General features: G+C 47.9%; 1 protein-coding gene across 3 annotated transcripts in view; it reads left to right on the top strand.

Moving 5' to 3' along the window:
- The window catches only part of LOC146020732 (alpha-aspartyl dipeptidase-like), a 70,132-nt gene extending 54,082 nt beyond the window's left edge, over positions 1–16,050 (top strand). For all 3 annotated transcript variants that reach the window (XM_083154115.1, XM_083154113.1, XM_083154114.1), the window contains exons 8-10: positions 7,062–7,144; positions 11,711–11,788; positions 15,962–16,050. In XM_083154115.1, coding sequence (XP_083010241.1) covers positions 7,062–7,144; positions 11,711–11,774 — 147 coding nt within the window. In that variant the 3' untranslated portion in view covers positions 11,775–11,788; positions 15,962–16,050. The remainder of the gene's footprint in view (positions 1–7,061; positions 7,145–11,710; positions 11,789–15,961) is intronic.
- Positions 16,051–25,098: the final 9,048 nt, after the last annotated feature.

Raw genomic sequence — 25,098 nt, 5'->3', positions numbered from 1 at the left:
TAGGTGCCCACTGGAGTGGGTGCTATTCTAAAGGGCTGCAGGAGCAGCCGAAGAATTAGAGTAGTTAGGGGATTTTTATTGTTTTATTAACTTTTACCCTAGCTAGGTAGGCACAGTGTGAGGATTCTCATAGTGAATCCTCACACTGCTAGCGCAGCAGGAGCTGACAGAAGCGCGTCCTGTCAGCTCACTGTGCACAGGGGAGACACTGTCTGGTCTCCCTGTGCAGCGCTTATAGCCTTTTCCAAAAGGCTGCCTGGGCTCCGGAGTATCCTGAAACCGGCTCCACATTTAGGTGGGGATCATGGGGGACAGGCGCTCCGTGATGGCGGCGGCCATTTTATGCGGAGCTTACACGCTGAGCTCCTAGATGAGAGGACAGCAGCGTTGTGACAGGCATGTTCCAAGTGATCCCCAGTTGAGGGGGAGACACTGGAACTAGGAAATCCTACCTGAGGAGCGGCTGGCTGGGGGTGGTTGGCGCCAAAAGGTCACGGACCCCGCAGCAGCAGGGACCTGTGGTCTCTTCCTTCACTCTGACTTTGGCGCCTTTCAGAACGCTTGCAGCGGAGCTGAGCTGGCTTACTGATCCTGGCAGAGTGACTTGGATTTCCTGGGCATCGCTTCCCCGCAGTTGAAACCAACAGACAGATAAGTGATTGGGTGCATTGCCTCTGTATAAACGCTTGTACATTGTTTGCACTGTGTATACTGATAGATATACATTTATCACTTGCATCATGTCTGAGCATCAGGCTGTGGTTTGGGGGGAGGGAGCCCTTAGTGCACTGAGCGCGTGCAATGTTTGCACACAAAAGTTTGTCCCTGAGCAGATGGCCAAGGGGGGCTTATGTATTACTTGCGCTGATGTGAGACCCATGGGCAGTGAACCCCATAGGGCAGAGCAGATGGAACCTGCGTGGGCCAGGGCCCTAGGCAGGTCAGTTAACGCTTTGGTGCAGCTTTTGGACAGGCAGAGTGATGGGCTGGTAGAATCACAGAGACCTATGCCATCATCTCAGCAGTCGTCTGGCTCCTTGCCTCTTACCCAGGCAGATCCTGCGCTGATTCAGGTGATGCAGGATACTGCAAAAGGGATCAACAGGTTCAGTGAAATGCTGGACAAAATGGATGATGTGGCAGGGACCCCTAGAAGGTCTTATGCTTTGACTACTGTGGTAGAGGAGGAGGAAGGAGAGTATACTGACATCCCCTGGGATCAGGGTGATGATGTGGAAGAGAACTCTGCTGCTGGTATAGAGGATCTCATTGTAGCTGTGAAGCAGGCTTTAAAGCTGTCTGTGGAGGATAAGACTCCTGTTAAAGGTGTTTTTAAGCGACAGCGGAAGGAGGCTGTTACTTTTCCTTCAGATGAGGGGTTACAGGAATTGTTAGAAGGGGCTTGGAAAACTCCTGATAAGAGGCTACAGATGCCTAAGCGATTCCTTAGTCTGTACCCCATGCCAGAGTCTCATGCGGAGCTCTGGGAAAAGGTCCCAGTTGTGGACGCTTCAGTGGCACGTTTGTCCAAGGCTACTGTATTACCAGTACAGGGCGGTGCAGCTTTCAAAGATTCTGTGGATAAAAAGCTGGAGGGTAACCTCAAGGCTATCTTTGAAGGGGTGGGGTTTACCTTACGGCCCCTTATTGCTTCAGCCTGGGTCTCAAAGGCCATGATAGAGTGGGCTGGTGAATTATGCACCATGCTGCAAGCTGACCCTGGTGCGTTACTGCTTGCAGAAAAGATTAAGGCAGCTGCAGAATATGCAGTGGAAGCAGAGGAGGAAGCTATTAAAATGGCAACCAGAGTGTCCACAGTCTCCATTAATGCCAGGAGAGTGCTTTGGCTTAAAGCCTGGGAAGCAGACAATGAGTCCAAGAAGGCTCTGGAAACATTAGCCTTCAAAGGAAAGGTACTTTTTGGTACCGAATTAGAGAAGATTATAAAGCAGGCCACGGGCGGCAAAAGTACATTCCTGCCGGCCTCCTCAGCAAAGCAGACGTCCAGATTTTCTGCTTTTAAGCCGTCCTTTCGGCCCTCCCCTAGAGGTGGTGCGTCCTTTCGAGGACAGTCTTTCAGGGGAAGGTTTCAGTCCTCTAGAGGCAAGACACAAAAGTCAAAATTTGGCTCTTTTCACAAGAAGCCTGCCACAAAAGGAGAGGATAAACCCTCTGCATGACTGTCAGGGGCTTCGCCCGACAGTGACAAAAGTGGGGGGGCGTCTCACACTCTTCAGGGACGCTTGGGCTTCTCTAGGCCAGGATGCCTGGGTGTTAGATATTATAACACAGGGTTACAAAATCCCTTGCAGAGGGCCGCCTCCGAAGAGGTTCATCCCCACATCCTTACCAAAGGAGGCACGGCTTCGTACAGCTCTTGTGAGAGCAGCTCACTCCCTTTTGGAAAAAGGGGTGGTTACACCAGTCCCCAGGGCAGAGTGGAAGAAAGGCTTTTACTCCACGCTGTTCCTGGTGCCCAAACCAGACGGGTCTTTCAGACCAATACTAAATTTGAAATCCCTAAATGTTCATTTATGGGTAGACCATTTCAAAATGGAGTCCCTACGGTCAGTACTCCTGAGTCTGGACCAGGGAGAATTTTTGGCGTCCATGGATGTCCAGGACGCATATTTGCACGTCCCTATACACCCGGAGCATCAGACCTTGTTGAGGTTTGCCATAGGAGACCTGCATTTACAATTCCGGGCGTTACCCTTTGGGCTAGCAACCGCGCCAAGGGTATTCACAAAGATAATGTCAGTGATGGCGGCGGTGCTGAGGCTCAGGGGAATCACAGTAATACCCTATTTGGACGATCTCCTGTTCAAAGCAGAGTCAGCAGCCATGCTGCAGAGTCACTTGGCAGAGGCCATCAGTTTTTTGCAGGCTCACGGCTGGATTTTAAATTTGCAAAAATCTCAGTTGGTACCGTCACAAAGGCTCCTATTCTTGGGAGTCATACTGGACACCCATCTTCATCGGGTATTCCTCCCGGAGGTAAAGGCCAGGGATCTGGTCACCCTAGTCCAGGAGATTCTCAGGGCTCAGAGCATTTCAGTATGGAGGTGCCTCAAGCTCCTGGGGAAGATGGTGGCGTCATTCGAGACGCTTTAATTTGCCAGGTTCCACTCTCGGAGGTTCCAATGGAACATTTTGTCAGCCTGGTCAGGAAACACTTTGACCATGAAATCCGAGATGATAGTGCTGTCTTCGGACACTCGAGAATCCTTGAAATGGTGGACAGAAGTAGATTCCCTTCAGTGGGGTCGGTCATTACAGACCTGGGACTGGTTGATAGTAACTACCGACGCCAGTCTCAGGGGCTGGGGGGCAATAGTCCTGGATCTCAGGCTTCAGGGCCTGTGGACGGCAGAGGAATCAGCGTTACCAATCAACATCTTGGAGCTGAGAGCTGTCTGGAAAGTGATTTCCTTGGCGGGAGACAGGTTACAGAACCTCCCTTTGAGGATTCGGACCGACAATGCCACAGCTGTGGCGTATCTGAATCACCAGGGAGGTACACGCAGCAAATTGGCCATGTGGGAGGTGTCCAGAATCTTCCTATGGGCGGAACAGAATGTTCCAGCTGTATCGGCTATATTCATTCCAGGAATAGAGAATATAGAAGCCGACTTCCTGAGCAGGGAGGAGCTCAAGGAAGGGGAATGGAGTTTACACCCTCAGGTGTTTCACCAAATCACTTCGATGTGGGGAACTCCGGATGTGGACCTGATGGCATCCAGGGTCAACCGTCAAGTGCCCAGGTTCTATGCCAGAACAAGGGATCCACTAGCGGAGGCAGTGGATGCCATGACTATTCACTGGCAGGGAGATCTCCTTTATGCATTCCCACCAGTACCAATGTTACCGAGACTTCTGAAGAAAATACAGGGGCAGAAGGTTCCAGTGATCTTAGTGGCCCCAGATTGGCCAAGGAGGTCCTGGTACTCGAGGCTTCAGAGGTTGTCTGTGGACTCATGGCGTCTACCTCTGAGACCGGACCTTCTAAGACAAGGCCCATTCAATCACCTGGATTCAGATCGATTGATTTTGACGGCCTGGCTATTGAAACCACCATTTTGAAAAGAAAAGGGTTTTCTGAGGCAGTAGTACAGACGATGATAAAAGCCAGAAAAGCTGTATCTTCGGCAAATTATTATAGAGTCTGGAAGACTTACATTCGATGGTGTGAGAGAAGAAAGGCTCATACATCTCATTTTAAGCTATCAAGAATGATGGAATTCTTACAAGATGGTTTTTCATCGGGGCTAAGCCTTCAGTCACTGAAGGTGCAGATTTCGGCCTTGTCCATCTATTTCCAGAAAAAGATAGCCATTTTGCCGGAAATTCAAACCTTTTTACAAGGAGTATCCAGGTTGAAACCTCCATACAAGCAACCAGTAGCACCTTGGGATCTATCACTGGTTTTGGAATGCCTTCAAAAGGCACCATTTGAACCTTTAAGGTCGGCTGACTTTAAGTTTCTCACGTGGAAGCTAGTGTTTTTGTTAGCAGTAGCATCTGCTAAAAGAGTTTCAGAATTGGGAGCTTTGTCATGTAAATCTCCCTTCTTAATTTTTCATGATGACAGGGCTGTTTTAAGAACAGTGCCTCAGTTTTTACCGAAGGTGGTATCTACCTTCCATTTAAATCAGGAGATAGTTCTACCTGTGTTTCAACCCCCAGAGGGTTCTAAGAAAAGGGACAAGTTGAGAACTTTGGATGTTGTGCGTGCCTTACGCATATATGTGGACAGAGTGAAGAGTGTCAGGAAGACTGACACATTGTTGGTATTGTATGACGTACACAAAATTGGTTGGCCTGCATCTAAGCAGACTATTGCTAGGTGGTTGCGGTCTGTGATAGCCTTTGCATACACCAAAGTGGGTAGACCAGTACCGGCCAAAATAAATGCGCATACCACCAGGTCAGTTGCCACCTCTTGGGCGGTTCGACATGGGGCCACAGCTGAGCAGGTTTGCAGAGCTGCCACTTGGTCATCTGTTCACACATTTGCCAAATTCTATAGATTCCATGAGTTCGCGTCGGAGGACGCATCATTCGGGCGAGCAGTGCTGAGAGCTGCAGACCTGAGCGTACCCTCCCAAAGGACCGGCTCTGGAACGTCCCAGTGTTGAGCTGTGTCACCAGGACCATTGAAAGAGAAAAAGGGATTTTTGTAAGAACTTACCGTTCGAATCCCTTTCTCTGATATGGTCCTGGTGACACAGCGATCCCTCCCTTACGCTCAGTAAGTATGCCAGAAGTTTCATGATGTTCATGTTAAAATGGTTAAAAGTTAACAGTTTCTGTTATAAAATGTGCATATAATATGTGCAGGCGTTTGTACTGAGTTAATGTATTCCAGTGGCTTTGAAAGATTGAACTGAAGAGTCCAGGGATGCAGTAGGGGAGGAGCCTACCCTCTAAAGCTTTAGGATAGGTGCCTGGCTCCTTCGGACCCTCCTACATCCCAGTGTTGAGCTGTGTCACCAGGACCATATCAGAGAAAGGGATTCGAACGGTAAGTTCTTACAAAAATCCCTTTTTCTGGTATGTGATGCCATGCTGGCGTTCCTCCTGTCCTGGCATGTGATGTCATGCTGGTGTTCCTCCTTTCTTGGTATGTGATGCCATGCTGGCGTTCCTCCTTTCCTGGTATGTGATGCCATGCTGGCGTTCCCAGGACATTCAGTGTGTACTAATGTGATGTGTATAATTACTGAAAGGACTTTTCAGGGTTACTTATGCAGCTTTATGGCTTCTGGAACGCTACATCCATCCTCCATACACCTACCACGTGTACATATAGCATGGCGGTACACTACCCTCCATGGTGCACCTACACAGGGGCCGGCTCTCCTACCACGTGTACATATAGTATGGCGGTACACTACCCTCCATGGTGCACCTACACAGGGGCCGGCTCTCCTACCACGGGTACATATAACATGGCGGTACAGTACCCTCCATGGTGCACCTACACAGGGGCCGGCTCTCCTACCACGGGTACATATAGCATGGCGGTACACTACCCTCCATGGTGCACCTACACAGGGGCCGGCTCTCCTACCACGGGTACATATAACATGGCGGTACAGTACCCTCCATGGTGCACCTACACAGGGGCCGGCTCTCCTACCACGGGTACATATAACATGGCGGTACAGTACCCTCCATGGTGCACCTACACAGGGGCCGGCTCTCCTACCACGGGTACATATAGCATGGCGGTACACTGCCCTCCATGGTGCACCTACACAGGGGCCAGCTCTCCTACCACGGGTACATATAACATGGCGGTGCAGTACCCTCCATGGTGCACCTACACAGGGGCCGGCTCTCCTACCACGGGTACATATAGCATGGCGGTACACTGCCCTCCATGGTGCACCTACACGGGGGACGGCTCTCCTACCACGGGTACATATAACATGGCGGTACAGTACCCTCCATGGTGCACCTACACGGGGGCCGGCTCTCCTACCACGTGTACATATAGCATGGCGGTACACTGCCCTCCATGGTGCACCTACACAGGGGCCGGCTCTCCTACCACGGGTACATATAGCATGGCGGTACACTGCCCTCCATGGTGCACCTACACAGGGGCCGGCTCTCCTACCATGGGTACATATAGCATGGCGGTACACTGCCCTCCATGGTGCACCTACACAGGGGCTGGCTCTCCTAACACGTGTACATATAGCATGGCGGTACACTGCCCTCCATGGTGCACCTACACAGGGGCTGGCTCTCCTAACACGTGTACATATAGCATGGCGGTACAATACCCTCCATGGTGAACCTACAAAGGGGCCGGCTCTCCTACCACGGGTACATATAGCATGGCGGTACAGTACCATAATGCCAAACTGATGCCCCAGGTGCCCATGATATGTGTATACCATTGCCCACTAATGACAGTGATCCGGGCATCCTGCTTCATGCTAGGGTCTTTTGGCTACTAGTTATGTCTTTTATCTGGAGAATATTATCAAACGTTGTCTTGTACTGCGAAATTACTACATATGTACCAACCTAGTACTGTACACCTGCAGGGGCTGCGCGAGGGCTGCATGCTGCTAGTGGAAGGAAATAAAGCAACACTTCTGGGCTTAACAAACGCCCGGATTTTTACAAGGTATTTATAATATTCCTTATTCTTTAACATCCCCAACTCTATAATTGTGTATATGTATATATTGTGCTTAGAATCCTGCGGCGTGGAGTAAGCCTTGGGCAGCCTGGCGCTAGCGACATACAACCGCTGCCTCTGATGTGACAATGACATAGAAGCCAGGCCAGGGGTTGGAATCGTCCGAGGCAGCGGCCTGTCACTGTAATAGTGCTGCTATTATTATAGTGATACGTGTGTGCGGTGATAGTGCTGCTGTTATTATAGTGATACGTGTGTGCGGTGATAGTGTCGCTATTATTATAGTGATACGTGTGTGCGGTGATTGTGCTGCTGTTATTATAGTGATACGTGTGTGCAGTGATTGTGTCGCTATTATTATAGTGATACGTGTGTGCAGTGATTGTGCTGCTGTTATTATAGTGATACGTGTGTGCGGTGATTGTGCTGCTGTTATTATAGTGATACGTGTGTGCAGTGATAGTGTCGCTATTATTATAGTGATACGTGTGTGCGGTGATTGTGCTGCTGTTATTATAGTGATACGTGTGTGCGGTGATTGTGTCACTATTATTATAGTGATACGTGTGTGCGGTGATTGTGCTGCTGTTATTATAGTGATACGTGTGTGCGGTGATTGTGTCGCTATTATTATAGTGATACCTGCGTGCGGTGATTGTGATGCTGTTATTATAGTGATACGTGTGTGTGGTGACTGTGCTGCTATTATTATAGTGATACGTGTGTGCGGTGATTGTGCTGCTGTTATTATAGTGATACGTGTGTGTGGTGACTGTGCTGCTATTATTATAGTGATACGTGTGTGTGGTGACTCTGCTGCTGTTATTATAGTGATACGTGTGTGTGGTGACTGTGCTGCTGTTATTATAGTGATACGTGTGTGCAGTGATTGTGTCGCTATTATTATAGTGATACCTGTGTGCGTGGTGATAGTGCTGCTGTTATTATAGTGATACGTGTGTGCGGTGATTGTGCTGCTGTTATTATAGTGATACGTGTGTGTGGTGATTGTGCTGCTATTATTATAGTGATACGTGTGTGTGGTGACTGTGCTGCTGTTATTATAGTGATACGTGTGTGCGGTGATTGTGCTGCTGTTATTCTAGTGATACATGTGTGTGTGGTGATAGTGCTGCTGTTATTATAGTGATACTTGTGTGCGGTGATTGTGCTGCTGTTATTATAGTGATACGTGTGTGTGGTGACTGTGCTGCTGTTATTATAGTGATACGTGTGTGTGGTGATTGTGCTGCTGTTATTATAGTGATACGTGTGTGTGGTGATTGTGCTGCTGTTATTGTAGTGATACGTGTGTGTGTGGTGATAGTGCTGCTGTTATTATAGTGATACGTGTGTGCGGTGATTGTGCTGCTGTTATTATAGTGATACGTGTGTGCGGTGATTGTGCTGCTGTTATTATAGTGATACGTGTGTGCGGTGATTGTGCTGCTGTTATTATAGTGATACGTGTGTGTGGTGATTGTGCTGCTATTATTATAGTGATACGTGTGTGTGGTGACTGTGCTGCTGTTATTATAGTGACACGTGTGTGTGCGGTGACTGTGCTGCTGTTATTATAGTGATACGTGTGTGCAGGGGCGGATCCAGGATAAAATGACAGGGGGGGCACCATGATAAAAAAGGGTTTGGGTGGGGCGGTGTTAGTGGTGCCAGTGTACATGCTAAGAGAGCGGCAGGAAAGGGTGGGAATGGAATTAAAAATAGGCCCTGGCATTTAAAGTACGCAGGCCCACCATGGCGACAAAAGTGAAGGATGTAGTTGTGCGCGCGCCTAAGGTGCGCTCTGGAAAAGGGGGTGTGGCCACTCAACAGGGGGCGTGTCAACACCATATACAACTTCTACACATTATGCAACAAAATACTAGACCCCATTATACTTGCCCCTTACACATGATGCCAAATGGAATGAGCCAAAATTCAAATAATGCCACATGGATTGTGTCAAAATTCACATAATGCCACATGGATTGAGCCAAAATTCACATAATGCCAAATGGATTGTGTCAAAATTCACATAATGCCACACGGATTGAGCCAAATGCATAAAATGCCATACGGATTGAGCCAAAATTCACATAATGCCACATGGATTGAGCCAAAATTCACATAATGCCACACAGATTGAGCCAAAATTTACATAATGCTACACGGATTGGGAAAAAATTCACATAATGCCACATGGATAGAGCCAAATGCATAAAATGCCATACGGATTGAGCCAAAATTCACATAATGCCACACGAATTGAGCCAAAATTTACATAATGCCACACGGATTGGGAAAAAATTCACATAATGCCACACGGATTGAGCCAAAATTCTCATAATGCCACATGGATTGAGCCAGAATTTACATAATGCCACACAGATTAAGCCAAAATTCACAGTACACTTCATAAACAGGGACATTGTCCACCAAAGGCGCGCATTAAACATTTACACCATAATGTCCATTACACGTTAAGTTACACGCCATTATGTCCATTATGTATTATGCCAAACACCATAATGCCTATTAAAAAGTGCTGCTTCTCTACATGCTCATTGCCAAGGGTTCCATGCTCATTGCCAGAGGTTCCATGCTCGTTGCCATGTGGGATTACATGCTCATTGCCAAGGGGGAATACATGCTCGTGGTAAATGGGGGACAGCCGCCGCCAGGCAGAAGTGATAGCCACTGACAGTGGCAGAGCCTGGCTGTATTCAGAGCACTGCAGGTCCTGGCTATTTGAAATAATACCCCTTTCACACCAGAAAATGCATTCCCAGGTTGGCCCCTTTTACACCAGCCTAGTCCCTGCATTTTCTGGTGTGAGGGGGAGGGAAAACCACCCCTCCCCCCTTTAACCAGTTATCTCATTTAACCGGCTATATCTTCGGAACCAACTGACCCATTTACATGAGACAAGTATTATATTGAAGAACTTTTGAGTGGGCTTTGAATGATTTTGGTCCAGTGAAACTGGAACGTTTGGTTCCAGAGTAATCTGCCCTCAAAATCATGAACAGCCATGAAATTACATTTCAAAAATAAAAAAATTGGTTTACACGCAATATCTCTGGAACCGATTGACTGATTTGGACCAGCCTGGTATCATATTGAAGGCGATTTGGAATTGAATGATATCAACCACAAGCTTCTGTGATGCCAGAGGGGGAACTGGCAGCCGTCGGAACCGGGTGGGGGTCGGAATTGACGGGTCCCATATTATCCTATGGGGAAAAAACGTTACAGGTTTGCCAAGGGATATCTCCGGTTCCCGGGGGGCTAGAGACACGGGGCTGGGCTCGTTGGAAAGCACTGGTCCTCAGCTACAAAACAAATGACAGGGGGGGCACGTGCCCGGGTGCCCCCCCCCCCCTGAATCCGCCACTGGATAGTGCTGCTGTTATTATAGTGATACGTGTGTGCGGTGATAGTGTGGGATGCAAGATAGGGGGGGGGAGTGAAAATAATCACTCAGTAGCGCTGGCTGGTTGTACCGGGGGGATCTATGATAATGTCCAATAATAAGTTTACATTCCAAGTGTGGCTGCTGCCACCTTATCAGAGAGATTGTGTTTCTCTGTATAGCCAAACAGAACAAAAATGTGTGGAGACAATGAATCCCCACTAAATGGCGCTGCCACACTTTCACAATAAAACTCTGTTAGAGATATATGCTGCTTTTTAAACACTTTTAGTTTAATATAAAAATGATCCAGCTGAGGAAGCCGCTGAACGTACTACAGGCAGAGAAACGCGTTCTGGAGCCTGCTCTAGCCAGATTATTGCCAGCCACCACTGCTATTTGGATTACAAATATCCCCAATGGGATTGGGACACTTATGGTAACGGAACCAGTACCTGGAGCTGAATCCCTGTCACTAAGGGAGTGGACATCCATTGTGGAAACATAAAATAGTCCTTGCTCGGATATAGGACCTGGTATCCATACCTAGTGGAATCATCCATGTGGACTGGTAAATATTTGCTCAAAAGCTTTATTGTCTCATGAGAAATATACATGCAGCCTAAGCCTCATAGCCAGCTCGTGTTTAAGCTATTTTATATGTTTTGTGTTGTATGTCTAGTACGTCTTATTTGAGTGTAATAATCTATATGTAAAAATGCGCATTTACTGATCTTATATACCATGTTTTTTTTTATATTAAACTAAAAGTGTTTAAAAAGCAGCATATATCTCTAACAGAGTTTTATTGTGAAAGTGTGGCAGCGCCATCTAGTGGGGATTCATTGTCTCCACACATTTTTGTAGTGTGGGATGCAGTTTAAATCCCGGCAGTCGGGATCCCGGCGTTCGGAATCCCGACACCCCTGGAGGGAGAATAAATTAGCATGCCCAGCGTAGCGAGCCCGCAAGGGGGGGGGGGGGGGCGATCCACGTCCCCCCTTGTTGGGATTTCGGCGGTCGGGATTTCATACTGAATCCGATAGTGTCGCTGTTATTATAGTGATACATGTATGTGTCGCTGTTGCGTGTGTTAGTTGTATGATTAGACTCACCATCTGCCCACTCTCTTGGTACAGAGGTACGTCCGCGACAGAACATGTCCCTGGCCAAGACCTGAGTTTCCTGCTGGACCCGCGATGAGATGACATAAGACCGTAAGTGGATTCATTCTGTTTGTTATATTACTTTACATGTGTAACAGACACAGGAGAATGTGAGCTCACCCCCCCCCCCTCCCCCCAGGACCATCTCTCCTCCCTGCGCGTCTGTGCCCATGCCAGTACCCGAGGCCCTCCTCTCCAGTTACTGGGATGCCATGTTTCCCCATACTCTCTACCCATCACTGTGACTTGTGCCCATTTCTGTTGGGTAATTATGCCCTGTACCACCCTCCTATCTATGACTGCATCATCCCACCCACCAGTTCTGTGGATATGGGGCATGTGACACATGTGGACCAGCAGTGATCGGCATCACCTTTTACAATACAGGTGCAAGGGACTTTGAGGTCTTGCAGGAAAGCAGGTGTATACAGCATGCTGTGGGTGTACAGGCAGATACAGTGCGACATAATGCCCGGCGTGTGCATGGTACAGGCAGATACAGCGCGACATGATGCCTGACGTGTGCATGGTACAGGCAGATACAGCGCGACGTGATGCCCGGCGTGTGCATGGTACAGGGAGATACAGCGCGACATGATGCCCGGCGTGTGCATGGTACAGGGACATACAGCGCGACATGATGCCCGGCGTGTGCATGGTACAGGGACATACAGCGCGACATGATGCCCGGCGTGTGCATGGTACAGGGACATACAGCGCGACATGATGCCCGGCGTGTGCATGGTACAGGGACATACAGCGCGACATGATGCCCGGCGTGTGCAGGGTACAGGCAGATACAGTGCGACATAATGCCCGGCGTGTGCATGGTACAGGCAGATACAGCGCGACATGATGCCCGGCGTGTGCATGGTACAGGCAGATACAGCGCGACATAATGCCCGGCGTGTGCATGGTACAGGCAGATACAGCGCGACATGATGCTCGGCGTGTGCAGGGTACAGGCAGATACAGCGCGACATGATGCTCGGCGTGTGCAGGGTACAGGCAGATACAGCGCGACATGATGCTCGGCGTGTGCAGGGTACAGGCAGATACAGCGTGACATGATGCCCGGCGTGTGCATGGTACAGGCAGATACAGCGCGACATGATGCTCGGCGTGTGCAGGGTACAGGCAGTTACAGCGCAACATGATGCCCGGCGTGTGCATGGTACAGGCAGATACAGCGCGACATGATGCCCGGCGTGTGCATGGTACAGGCAGATACAGCGCGACATGATGCCCGGCGTGTGCAGGGTACAGGCAGATACAGCGCGACATGATGCCCGGCGTGTGCATGGTACAGGCAGATACAGCGCGACATGATGCCCGGCGTGTGCAGGGTACAGGCAGATACAGCGCGACATGATGCCCGGCGTGTGCAGGGTACAGGCAGCTACAGCACGACATGATGCCCGGCGTGTGCAGGGTACAGGCAGATACAGCGCGACATGATGCCCGGCGTGTGCATGGTACAGGCAGATACAGCGCGACATGATGCCCGGCGTGTGCAGGGTACAGGCAGACACAGCGCGACATGATGCCCGGCGTGTGCATGGTACAGGCAGATACAGCGCGACGTGATGCCCGGCGTGTGCAGGGTACAGGCAGATACAGCGCGACGTGATGCCCGGCGTGTGCATGGTACAGGCAGATACAGCGCGACATGATGCCTGGCGTGTGCATGGTACAGGCAGACACAGCGCGACATGATGATCGGCGTGTGCAGGGTACAGGGAGATACAGCGCGACATGATGCCCGGCGTGTGCATGGTACAGGCAGATACAGCGCGACGTGATGCCCGGCGTGTGCATGGTACAGGCAGATACAGCGCGACGTGATGCCCGGCGTGTGCAGGGTACAGGCAGATACAGAGCGACATGATGCCCGGCGTGTGCAGGGTACAGGCAGACACAACGCGACATGATGCCCGGCGTGTGCAGGGTACAGGCAGATACAGCGCGACATGATGCCCGGCGTGTGCATGGTACAGGCAGATACAGCGCGACATGATGCCCGGCGTGTGCAGGGTACAGGTAGATACAGCGCGACATGATGCCCTTAATTTGTGAACATTTGTATATGAGAAATATGATTAGAATTGTATGTAAGATGGCCTGTATTGCAACTTGAGTTATATGTGAAATGTGTTAAATAGAGAGCATATGATGTGAAAGGGGGTGTGTATTGTTTTGTTTAATTAAAAAGCGGTTACAGAGTGAGATGTACATTGATAGTGTGGAGGGTACAGTGACATTTGTGGATGTGGGGGGGGGGTGTGCGTGTTGTTTAGGTGTGTGTGTGTGTGTGTGTTGTTTAGGTGTGTGTGTGTTTAGGGTGTTTTTGAGTCAGCTGCTCCACACTGGCGGAGGTCACGACACAGGAAAACAGGAGGCTGGGTAGTGATAGGGGTGTGTGGGCATAAGGGGGACTAAAGAGGAGGGTGGGAGATACTGTGCAGCTTCTGCCAGTGGGTGAGGGTCCAGCGTGGCAGCACAGGAGTACAGGATGGTGCCCCTGAGTCAGTGGGGTTATTCTAGTTCACTCTTTCTGACAAATTCCTTCTTAGATGGACAAAAACATGTGCACTGCAGGTGGTGCAGATGTTACTTGTGCAGAGAGAATTAGATTTGGGTGGGGTTTTACTTCAAAGAATGATCTATATTGCAATGTAAAAATAAAGCAGCCAGTATTTACCCTGCACAGAAACAAAATATCTCACCCAAATCTAATTATCTCTGCACATTTTACATCTGCCCCCCTGCAGTGCACATGGTTGTGTCCATCTAAGAAGGATTTTGTCAGAAAGAGTGAACTAGAATAAGGCCCAGTGTCTCTTCCTACTTGGTGGGAGTTAGGGTGCATGATTGCAGGAGGCTGGGCTATGAGGCATGATAGGGGTATGTGGGCAACACAGCGTCAGCGACTCCCTAGTGGTGGAAGTTACGGTTCAGGAGAGCAGGAAGCTGGTAGTGATAGGGGTGTGTGGGCAACACAGAGTCCCAGTGGTGGAAGTTACGCGAATCGTGGGAGGTCGCGGGGGGTGACGGGGGCGCTAACCTGGTGGCTGTGGAGTAGGTTCCTGGGCAACATGGGGAGGCAGAGGGTGTCTGGCACTGTGGGCTCACTGGGCTGGTTCTCTGTCATGTGAGTCAGTCATGTGAGTCAGAGGCTCCATCCAGCTTTACAGACACACTCACACACTTTTAGTGACAGATGTAGCCAAATATATAAGAGATGGACAGATAGGGCTGGGAGAGAAGGACATAGATGGACACACTGGGTGTGGGTTGGACATAAATGGACATTGTCACACAAACACAACAATCACTCAGTGGAGTGGTACACATAGCACGCACACAAACAAATAATGCATACAGTGCTCGCTGCGGGTCCGGTGTGATATCCAGCATCTCTTGCTGAAGGCCACCCCATCCCAGACCCGACCGCAGCTGTTACCGCGGAGGACGGAACTTGCAGCTCAGCTCCATGTGTGCTGCTCCCACCAGAAGATGAGCAGCAGCAGCAGCGAGCCATCAGCTATCCACTGCAGCAGCACTCGGGGGAAGGGACAGGAGGCAGGCTCAGGGCCCACACTGCTAATGCTTGTACCTCCAGTGCAGCTTCCGGGTCACCACCACACATAGGAAGCAAACCTGTGTCTGTGTGGCGGGCTGAGGAGCTGCCGTGTCCTCCGCAGCCCGCCACTGTCCAAGGTTAAAGGCACGTTGGTCGTCCGCTGGTGGCTGCTTGATGCGGGGACAGAATGTCGTGGGCTCTACCCTTTGTCAGTGGCTGGGCCCGGGACAGTTGTCCCCGTAGCACCTCTCTGATGGTGGCCCTGAGCGTGTGCATGGTACAGGCAGATACAGCGTGGCATGATGCCCAGTGTGTGCTTCCGAGCCTGCGTCCTTCAGGGCATTTGGGAAATGGGCAGACGCTAGTGCCGCCCCCCCCCCCCCCCCCCGTGCCGCACAGTGTAATATCAGGTGGCACCCACCCAGCATATATGGGCACTAATCACATGGTGGATTGTGAGGTTTCTGCAGCACATCTCTCTGTAGTGGCTCAGTGCGCAGTCAGTGTCCTCATCACTATAAACGCGGAATTATTACATGTACAGTATGTCTACATACGTTATATGCTATGGCATCCAGCTGCTGCTGCTGCTGCTGCTGTTGCATAAAGTTTACTACAATGAAATTCTCTCTTTGTTTCAGGACTTCCTCGTTCTACAGTGAAATTGTTCCAAATTCCTTCAAAAATGACTTTTTATGCATTTTACTCAATAAAGCTGCTACACAGAGAACGTGTCCTGTCCTCTTCCCTCTGGTAGGATCCTCTATATCCCTGCAGAAATCTAGAACAATCTGTTATTCTATAGGACAGACGGACATGCAGTACTGCAGTACAGAACCGCAGAGATACTCGACAATCTGTTATTTTATAGGACAGACTGACATGCAGTGCTGCAGTTCAGATCCGCAGAGATATAGGACAATCTGTTCTATAGGACAGACGGACATGCAGTACTGCAGTACAGAACCACAGAGATCTAGGACAATCTGTTATTCTATAGGAAAGACGGATATGCAGTGCTGCAGTTCAGATCCGCAGAGATATAGGACAATCTGTTATTCTATAGGACAGACGGACATGCAGTGATGCAGTACAGATCCGCAGAGATATAGGACAATTTGTTCTATAGGACAGATGGACATGCAGTGCTGCAGTACAGATCCGCAGAGATATAGGACAATCTGTTCTATAGGACAGACGGACATGCAGTACTGCAGTACAGAACCGCAGAGATCTAGGACAATCTGTTATTCTATAGTACAGACGGACATGCAGTGCTGCAGTTCAGATCTGCAGAGATATAGGACAATCTGTTATTCTATAGGACAGATGGACATGCAGTGCTGCAGTACAGATCCGCTTTGATATAGGACAATCTGTTATTCTATAGGACAGATGGACATGCAGTGCTGCAGTACAGATCCGCAGAGATATAGGACAATCTGTTCTATAGGACAGACGGACATGCAGTACTGCAGTACAGAACCGCAGAGATACAGGATAATCTGCTATTCTATAGGACATGCAGTACTGCAGTACAGAACCGCAGATATACAGGACAATTTGTTATTCTATAGGACAGAGGGACATGCAGTGCTGCAGCACAGAACTGCAGAGATATACTGTAGGACATCTGCTATTCTATAGGACAGACGAACATGCAGTACTGCAGTTCAGATCTGCAGAGATATAGGACAATCTGTTATTCTATAGGACAGACGGACATGCAGTGCTGCAGTTCAGATCCGCAGAGATATAGGACAATCTGTTATTCTATAGGACAGAACAGACATGCAGTACAGAACCGCAGAGATACAGGACAATCTGCTATTCTATAGGACAGACGGACATGCAGTGCTGCAGTACAGAACCGCAGAGATATAGGACAATCTGTTTATTCTATCTATCATATTTAAGTTCTACATGCATAACCCTCCGAGGCACTTATGTATTATATAGCTTCCCTTCTGGACTTGTAACTGCTATGCTATTACTGGTGCCTGTCCTTGTGTTTCCCCCCTATATCCCTATAGATTGTAAGCTTGCAGCAGGGCCCTCCTACCTCCAAGTCTGTCTGTTGTTGCCCAGTTTTTCTCATCACTGTCTACTATTGTAAAGCGCAAAGGAATCTGCTGCGCTATATAAGAAACTGTAAATAAATAAATAATAAATATTCTATAGGACAGACGGACATGCAGTGCTGCAGTACAGAACCACAGAGATCTAGGACAATCTTCTATTCTATAAGACAGATGGACATGCAGTACAGAACCGCAGAGATATAGGACAATCTGCTATTCTATAGGACAGATGGACATGCAGTGCTGCAGTACGGAACCGCAGAGATCTAGGATAATCTGCTATTCTATAGGACAGACGGACATGCAGTGCTGCAGTTCAGAACTGCAGAGATCTAGGACAATCTTCTATTCAATAGGACAGATGGACATGCAGTGCTGCAGTACAGAACCGCAGAGATATAGGACAATCTGCTAATCTATAGGATAGACAGACATGCAGTGCTGCAGTACAGGACCGCAGAGATCTAGGACAATCTTCTATTCTATAGCACAGACAACATGCAGTACTGCAGTACAGAACCGCAGAGATATACTGTAGGACAATCTGTTATTCTATAGGACAGATGGACATGCAATGCTGCAGTTCAGATCCACAGAGATATAGGACAATCTGTTATTCTATAGGATAGACGGACATGCAGTGCTGCAGTCCAGAACCACAAAGATATACTGTAGGACAATCTTCTATTCTATAGCACAGACGACATGCAGTACTGCAGTACAGAACCGCAGAGATATAGGATAATCTGTTATTCTATAGGACAGACGGACATGCAGTACAGAGCCGCAGAGATATATGACAATCTGCTATTCTATAGGACAGACAGACATGCAGTACTGCAGTACAGAACCGCAGAGATCTAGGACAATCTTCTATTCTATAGGACAGACGGACATGCAGTGCTGCAGTACAGAACCGCAGAGGTATAGGACATTCTGTTATTCTATAGGACAGACGGACATGCAGTACTGCAGTTCAGATCTGCAGAGATATAGGACAATCTGTTGTTCTAAAGGACAGACGGCCATGCAGTGCTGCAGTACAGAACCGCAGAGATCTAGGACAATCTGCTATTCTATAGGACAGACAGACATGCAGTGCTGCAGTTCAGATCCGCAGAGATATAAGACAATCTGTTATTCTATAGGACAGACGGACATGCAGTGCTGCAGTACAGAACCGCAGAGATCTAGGACAATCTTCTATTCTATAGGACAGACGGACATGCAGTGCTGCATTACAGAACCGCAGAGGTATAGGACATTCTGTTATTCTATAGGACAGATGGACATGCAGTACTGCAGTTCAGATCTTCAGAGATATAGGACAATCTGTTATTCTATAGGACAGACAGACATGCAGTACAGAACCGCAGAGATCTAGGACAATCTTCTATAATATAAGACAGACGGACAAGCAGTGCTTCAGTTCAGAACCACATAGATCTAGTACAATCTTCTATAATATAAGACAGATGGACATGCAGTGCTGCAGTACAGAACTGCAGAGATCTAGGACAATCTGCTATTCTATAGGACAGGTGGACATGCAGTGCTGCAGTACAGAACCGCAGAGATCTAGGACAATCTGCTAATCTATAGGATAGACAGACATGCAGTGCTGCAGTACAGGACCGCAGAGATCTAGGACAATCTTCTATTCTATAGCACAGACGACATGCAGTGCTGCAGTACAGAACCGCAGAGATATAGGACAATCTGCTAATCTATAGGATAGACAGACATGCAGTGCTGCAGTACAGGACCGCAGAGATCTAGGACAATCTTCTATTCTATAGCACAGACGACATGCAGTACTGCAGTACAGAACCGCAGAGATATACTGTAGGACAATCTGTTATTCTATAGGACAGATGGACATGCAATGCTGCAGTTCAGATCCACAGAGATATAGGACAATCTGTTATTCTATAGGATAGACGGACATGCAGTGCTGCAGTCCAGAACCACAAAGATATACTGTAGGACAATCTTCTATTCTATAGCACAGACGACATGCAGTACTGCAGTACAGAACCGCAGAGATATAGGATAATCTGTTATTCTATAGGACAGGCGGACATGCAGTGCTGCAGTACAGAACCGCAGAGATCTAGGACAATCTGCTATTCTATAGGACAGACGGACATGCAGTGCTGCATTACAGAACCGCAGAGGTATAGGACATTCTGTTATTCTATAGGACAGATGGACATGCAGTACTGCAGTTCAGATCTTCAGAGATATAGGACAATCTGTTATTCTATAGGACAGACAGACATGCAGTACAGAACCGCAGAGATCTAGGACAATCTTTTATAATATAAGACAGACGGACATGCAGTGCTTCAGTACAGAACCACATAGATCTAGTACAATCTTCTATAATATAAGACAGATGGACATGCAGTGCTGCAGTACAGAACTGCAGAGATCTAGGACAATCTGCTATTCTATAGGATAGGCGGACATGCAGTGCTGCAGTACAGAACCGCAGAGATCTAGGACAATCTTCTATTCTATAGCACAGACGACATGCAGTACTGCAGTACAGAACCGCAGAGATATAGGATAATCTGTTATTCTATAGGACAGGCGGACATGCAGTGCTGCAGTACAGAACCGCAGAGATCTAGGACAATCTGCTATTCTATAGGACAGATGGACATGCAATGCTGCAGTTCAGATCCGCAGAGATATAGGACAATCTGTTAATATATAGGACAGACGGACATGCAGTGCTGCAGTACAGAACCGCAGAGATCTAGGACAATATTCTATAGCACAGACGACATGCAGTACTGCAGTACAGAACCGCAGAGATATAGGATAATCTGTTATTCTATAGGACAGGCGGACATGCAGTGCTGCAGTACAGAACCGCAGAGATCTAGGACAATCTGCTATTCTATAGGACAGATGGACATGCAATGCTGCAGTTCAGATCCGCAGAGATATAGGACAATCTGTTATTATATAGGACAGACGGACAGGCAGTGCTGCAGTACAGAACCGCAGAGATATACTGTAGGACAATCTGTTATTCTATAGGACAGATGGACATGCAATGCTGCAGTTCAGATCCACAGAGATATAGGACAATCTGTTATTCTATAGGATAGACGGACATGCAGTGCTGCAGTCCAGAACCACAAAGATATACTGTAGGACAATCTTCTATTCTATAGCACAGACGACATGCAGTACTGCAGTACAGAACCGCAGAGATATAGGATAATCTGTTATTCTATAGGACAGACGGACATGCAGTACAGAACCGCAGAGATATATGACAATCTGCTATTCTATAGGACAGACAGACATGCAGTACTGCAGTACAGAACCGCAGAGATCTAGGACAATCTTCTATTCTATAGGACAGACGGACATGCAGTGCTGCAGTACAGAACCGCAGAGGTATAGGACATTCTGTTATTCTATAGGACAGACGGACATGCAGTACTGCAGTTCAGATCTGCAGAGATATAGGACAATCTGTTATTCTATAGGACAGACGGCCATGCAGTGCTGCAGTACAGAACCGCAGAGATCTAGGACAATCTGCTATTCTATAGGACAGACAGACCTGCAGTGCTGCAGTTCAGATCCGCAGAGGTATAGGACATTCTGTTATTCTATAGGACAGATGGACATGCAGTACTGCAGTTCAGATCTTCAGAGATATAGGACAATCTGTTATTCTATAGGACAGACAGACATGCAGTACAGAACCGCAGAGATCTAGGACAATCTTCTATAATATAAGACAGACGGACATGCAGTGCTTCAGTACAGAACCACATAGATCTAGTACAATCTTCTATAATATAAGACAGATGGACATGCAGTGCTGCAGTACAGAACTGCAGAGATCTAGGACAATCTGCTATTCTATAGGACAGGTGGACATGCAGTGCTGCAGTACAGAACCGCAGAGATCTAGGACAATCTGCTATTCTATAGGACAGACGGACATGCAGTGCTGCAGTTCAGAACTGCAGATATCTAGGACAATCTTCTATTCAATAGGACAGATGGACATGCAATGCTGCAGTTCAGATCCACAGAGATATAGGACAATCTGTTATTCTATAGGATAGACGGACATGCAGTGCTGCAGTCCAGAACCACAAAGATATACTGTAGGACAATCTTCTATTCTATAGCACAGACGACATGCAGTACTGCAGTACAGAACCGCAGAGATATAGGATAATCTGTTATTCTATAGGACAGGCGGACATGCAGTGCTGCAGTACAGAACCGCAGAGATCTAGGACAATCTGCTATTCTATAGGACAGACGGACATGCAGTGCTGCATTACAGAACCGCAGAGGTATAGGACATTCTGTTATTCTATAGGACAGATGGACATGCATTACTGCAGTTCAGATCTTCAGAGATATAGGACAATCTGTTATTCTATAGGACAGACAGACATGCAGTACAGAACCGCAGAGATCTAGGACAATCTTTTATAATATAAGACAGATGGACATGCAGTGCTACAGTACAGAACTGCAGAGATCTAGGACAATCTGCTATTCTATAGGACAGGCGGACATGCAGTGCTGCAGTACAGAACCGCAGAGATCTAGGACAATCTTCTATTCTATAGCACAGACGACATGCAGTACTGCAGTACAGAACCGCAGAGATATAGGATAATCTGTTATTCTATAGGACAGGCGGACATGCAGTGCTGCAGTACAGAACCGCAGAGATCTAGGACAATCTGCTATTCTATAGGACAGATGGACATGCAATGCTGCAGTTCAGATCCGCAGAGATATAGGACAATCTGTTATTATATAGGACAGACGGACAGGCAGTGCTGCAGTACAGAACCGCAAAGATATACTTTAGGACAATCTGTTATTCTATAGGACAGATGGACATGCAATGCTGCAGTTCAGATCCACAGAGATATAGGACAATCTGTTATTCTATAGGATAGACGGACATGCAGTGCTGCAGTCCAGAACCACAAAGATATACTGTAGGACAATCTTCTATTCTATAGGACAGACGGACATGCAGTGCTGCAGTACAGAACCGCAAAGATATACTGTAGGACAATCTGCTATTCTATAGGACAGATGGACATGCAGTGCTGCAGTTCAGATCCGCAGAGATATAGGACAATCTGTTATTCTATTTATCATATTTAAGTTCTACATGCATAACCCTCCGAGGCACTTATGTATTATATAGCTTCCCTTCTGGACTTGTAACTGCTATGCTATTACTGGTGCCTGTCCTTGTGTTTCCCCCCCTATATCCCTATAGATTGTAAGCTTGCAGCAGGGCCCTCCTACCTCCAAGTCTGTCTGTTGTTGCCCAGTTTGTCTTATCACTGTCTACTATTTTAAAGCGCAAAGGAATCTGCTGCGCTATATAAGAAACTGTAAATAAATAAATAAATAATAAATATTCTATAGGACAGACGGACATGCAGTGCTGCAGTACAGAACCGCAGAGATATAGGACAATCTGTTTATTCTATCTATCATATTTAAGTTCTACATGCATAACCCTCCGAGGCACTTATGTATTATATAGCTTCCCTTCTGGACTTGTAACTGCTATGCTATTACTGGTGCCTGTCCTTGTGTTTCCCCCCCTATATCCCTATAGATTGTAAGCTTGCAGCAGGGCCCTCCTACCTCCAAGTCTGTCTGTTGTTGCCCAGTTTGTCTTATCACTGTCTACTATTTTAAAGCGCAAAGGAATCTGCTGCGCTATATAAGAAACTGTAAATAAATAAATAAATAATAAATATTCTATAGGACAGACGGACATGCAGTGCTGCAGTACAGAACCACAGAGATCTAGGACCGTCTTCTATAATATAAGACAGATGGACATGCAGTGCTGCAGTACAGAACCAAAGAGATCTAGGACAATCTTCTATTCTATAAGACAGACGGACATGCAGTGCTGCAGTACAGAACCTCAGAGATATAGGACAATCTGCTATTCTATAGGACAGACGGACATGCAGTGCTGCAGTACAGAACCGCAGAGATATAGGACAATCTGCAATTTTATAGGACACATGGACATGCAGTGCTGCAGTACAGAAGCGTAGAGATTTATAACAATCTGTGCAGGGCTTGGTGGGTAACCAGGGACAGTGGGGGGTGTGCAGGGTCGGTGGGTAACCAGGCACAGAGGGGTGAGTGGTCTTTTGTGGGTAACCAGGCACAGAGCTTAGTGGGTAGCCAGACATAGGGGGGGTGCAGGGTCGGTGGGTAACCAGGCATGGGAGGGGGGGGGGGTGTGCGCGGCACAGGGGGCATGCAGGGTTTGGTGGGTAATACAACCTTTATAAGCCTAAGACTAAATAGACATTTTTGATAATTCTTTCCTAGCACGGCGCCCAATTTTTTCATCTTATGGCATCTTATGCCATCGCATCGCATGCCATATAGCCGCATACGATGCATGCGATACGATTTTTTATTGTATAAGCACCCTAATGGGTGCTTACAATGTTAAATGCACCCCCACGCCACCCCCACTATCAACGCGAACCCGAAGCGTGGCGAGCGCAGCGGTACGCATCCTCCGACCTTTTCATACCCCCACTATCCACGTCGGCGTGGAGTCGATTTTAGATAGTGTGGCGAGCGCAGCGTGTGGACGCGTATTACTTTACATGTATTCCGCGTCCCCTCGAGGGGCTCGCTGCGCTTGCCACGCTTCGGGCTCGGTGGCTGCCATACAATTTTTTATTGTACAACATTGCGTCGCATCGCATACCATATTTAGTCCTATGGTATACAATGCGATGGGCGCCGTGCTAGAAACAAGTACCGACATTTTCTTTATTGGTCGTCAGACAATGTCTAGATCGACACCAAATTGTCAACATGCACAAGATCGACTTTGACAAATACAGACAAAAAAAGGTTGACATTTGAAAAGGTCGACATGAGTTTTTATTTATGTATTAATTGTTTTGGACTTTTTCAGATTTCCCCTTTTCATGTGGACGATCGGTAATGACGAAGTGTGCTGAGTGTGGCGTTAAAATAATTGGTTTCTACATGCTGAGGTGTCAACACTGACGCCAAGAAACAGGAAAAACTTGTTGACCTTTCACTGTGGAGCTAGACATTGGGGTCTGATTCAGACCCGATCGCACGACTGCTAATCTTTGAAGCCCAGCAATCAGGTAATCGCCGCCCCGCTGTAGAGAAATCCTGTCCACTGCGCAAATTTCACAGTCCTGCGATTAGCTGCAAATCCATCAAATATATTCCTGGGGTGCGCAGAACTCAGCGGCTGCGATAGAATCAGGCTGATCGGGGGTGGAGCTGACATCACATGACTTCCCCTCACACACCTGGCCACGCCTGCATTATCCCTGACACTCCCAGATAACAGCCGCTCAGCATGTAATGATTCCCCAGTGTGCGCAGTCTGTGCGTAGCCCAGGACTTACTCAGCGGCTGTGATAGAATCAGGCTGATGGGGGGCTGAGCTGATGTCACATGACTTCCCCTCACACACCTGGCCACGCCTGCGTATCACCTGACACTCCCAGATAACAGCCGCTCACCATGTAATGATTCCCCAGTGTGTGCAGTCTGTGTGTAGCCCAGGACTTAAGGCCCATACACACACACACAAAGATGTGTCAGTAACGACCCATCGTTAACTACCATCTTTTCATTTTCACCCTTGAAGT

Source organism: Crinia signifera, chromosome 7 (assembly GCF_055691185.1).
Source record: "Crinia signifera chromosome 7, ASM5569118v1, whole genome shotgun sequence".
In the NCBI taxonomy this organism is placed as follows: Eukaryota; Metazoa; Chordata; class Amphibia; order Anura; family Myobatrachidae; genus Crinia; species Crinia signifera.
Note: the sequence above shows the minus strand (reverse complement) of the source record. Positions and strands in the feature narration are given on the sequence as shown.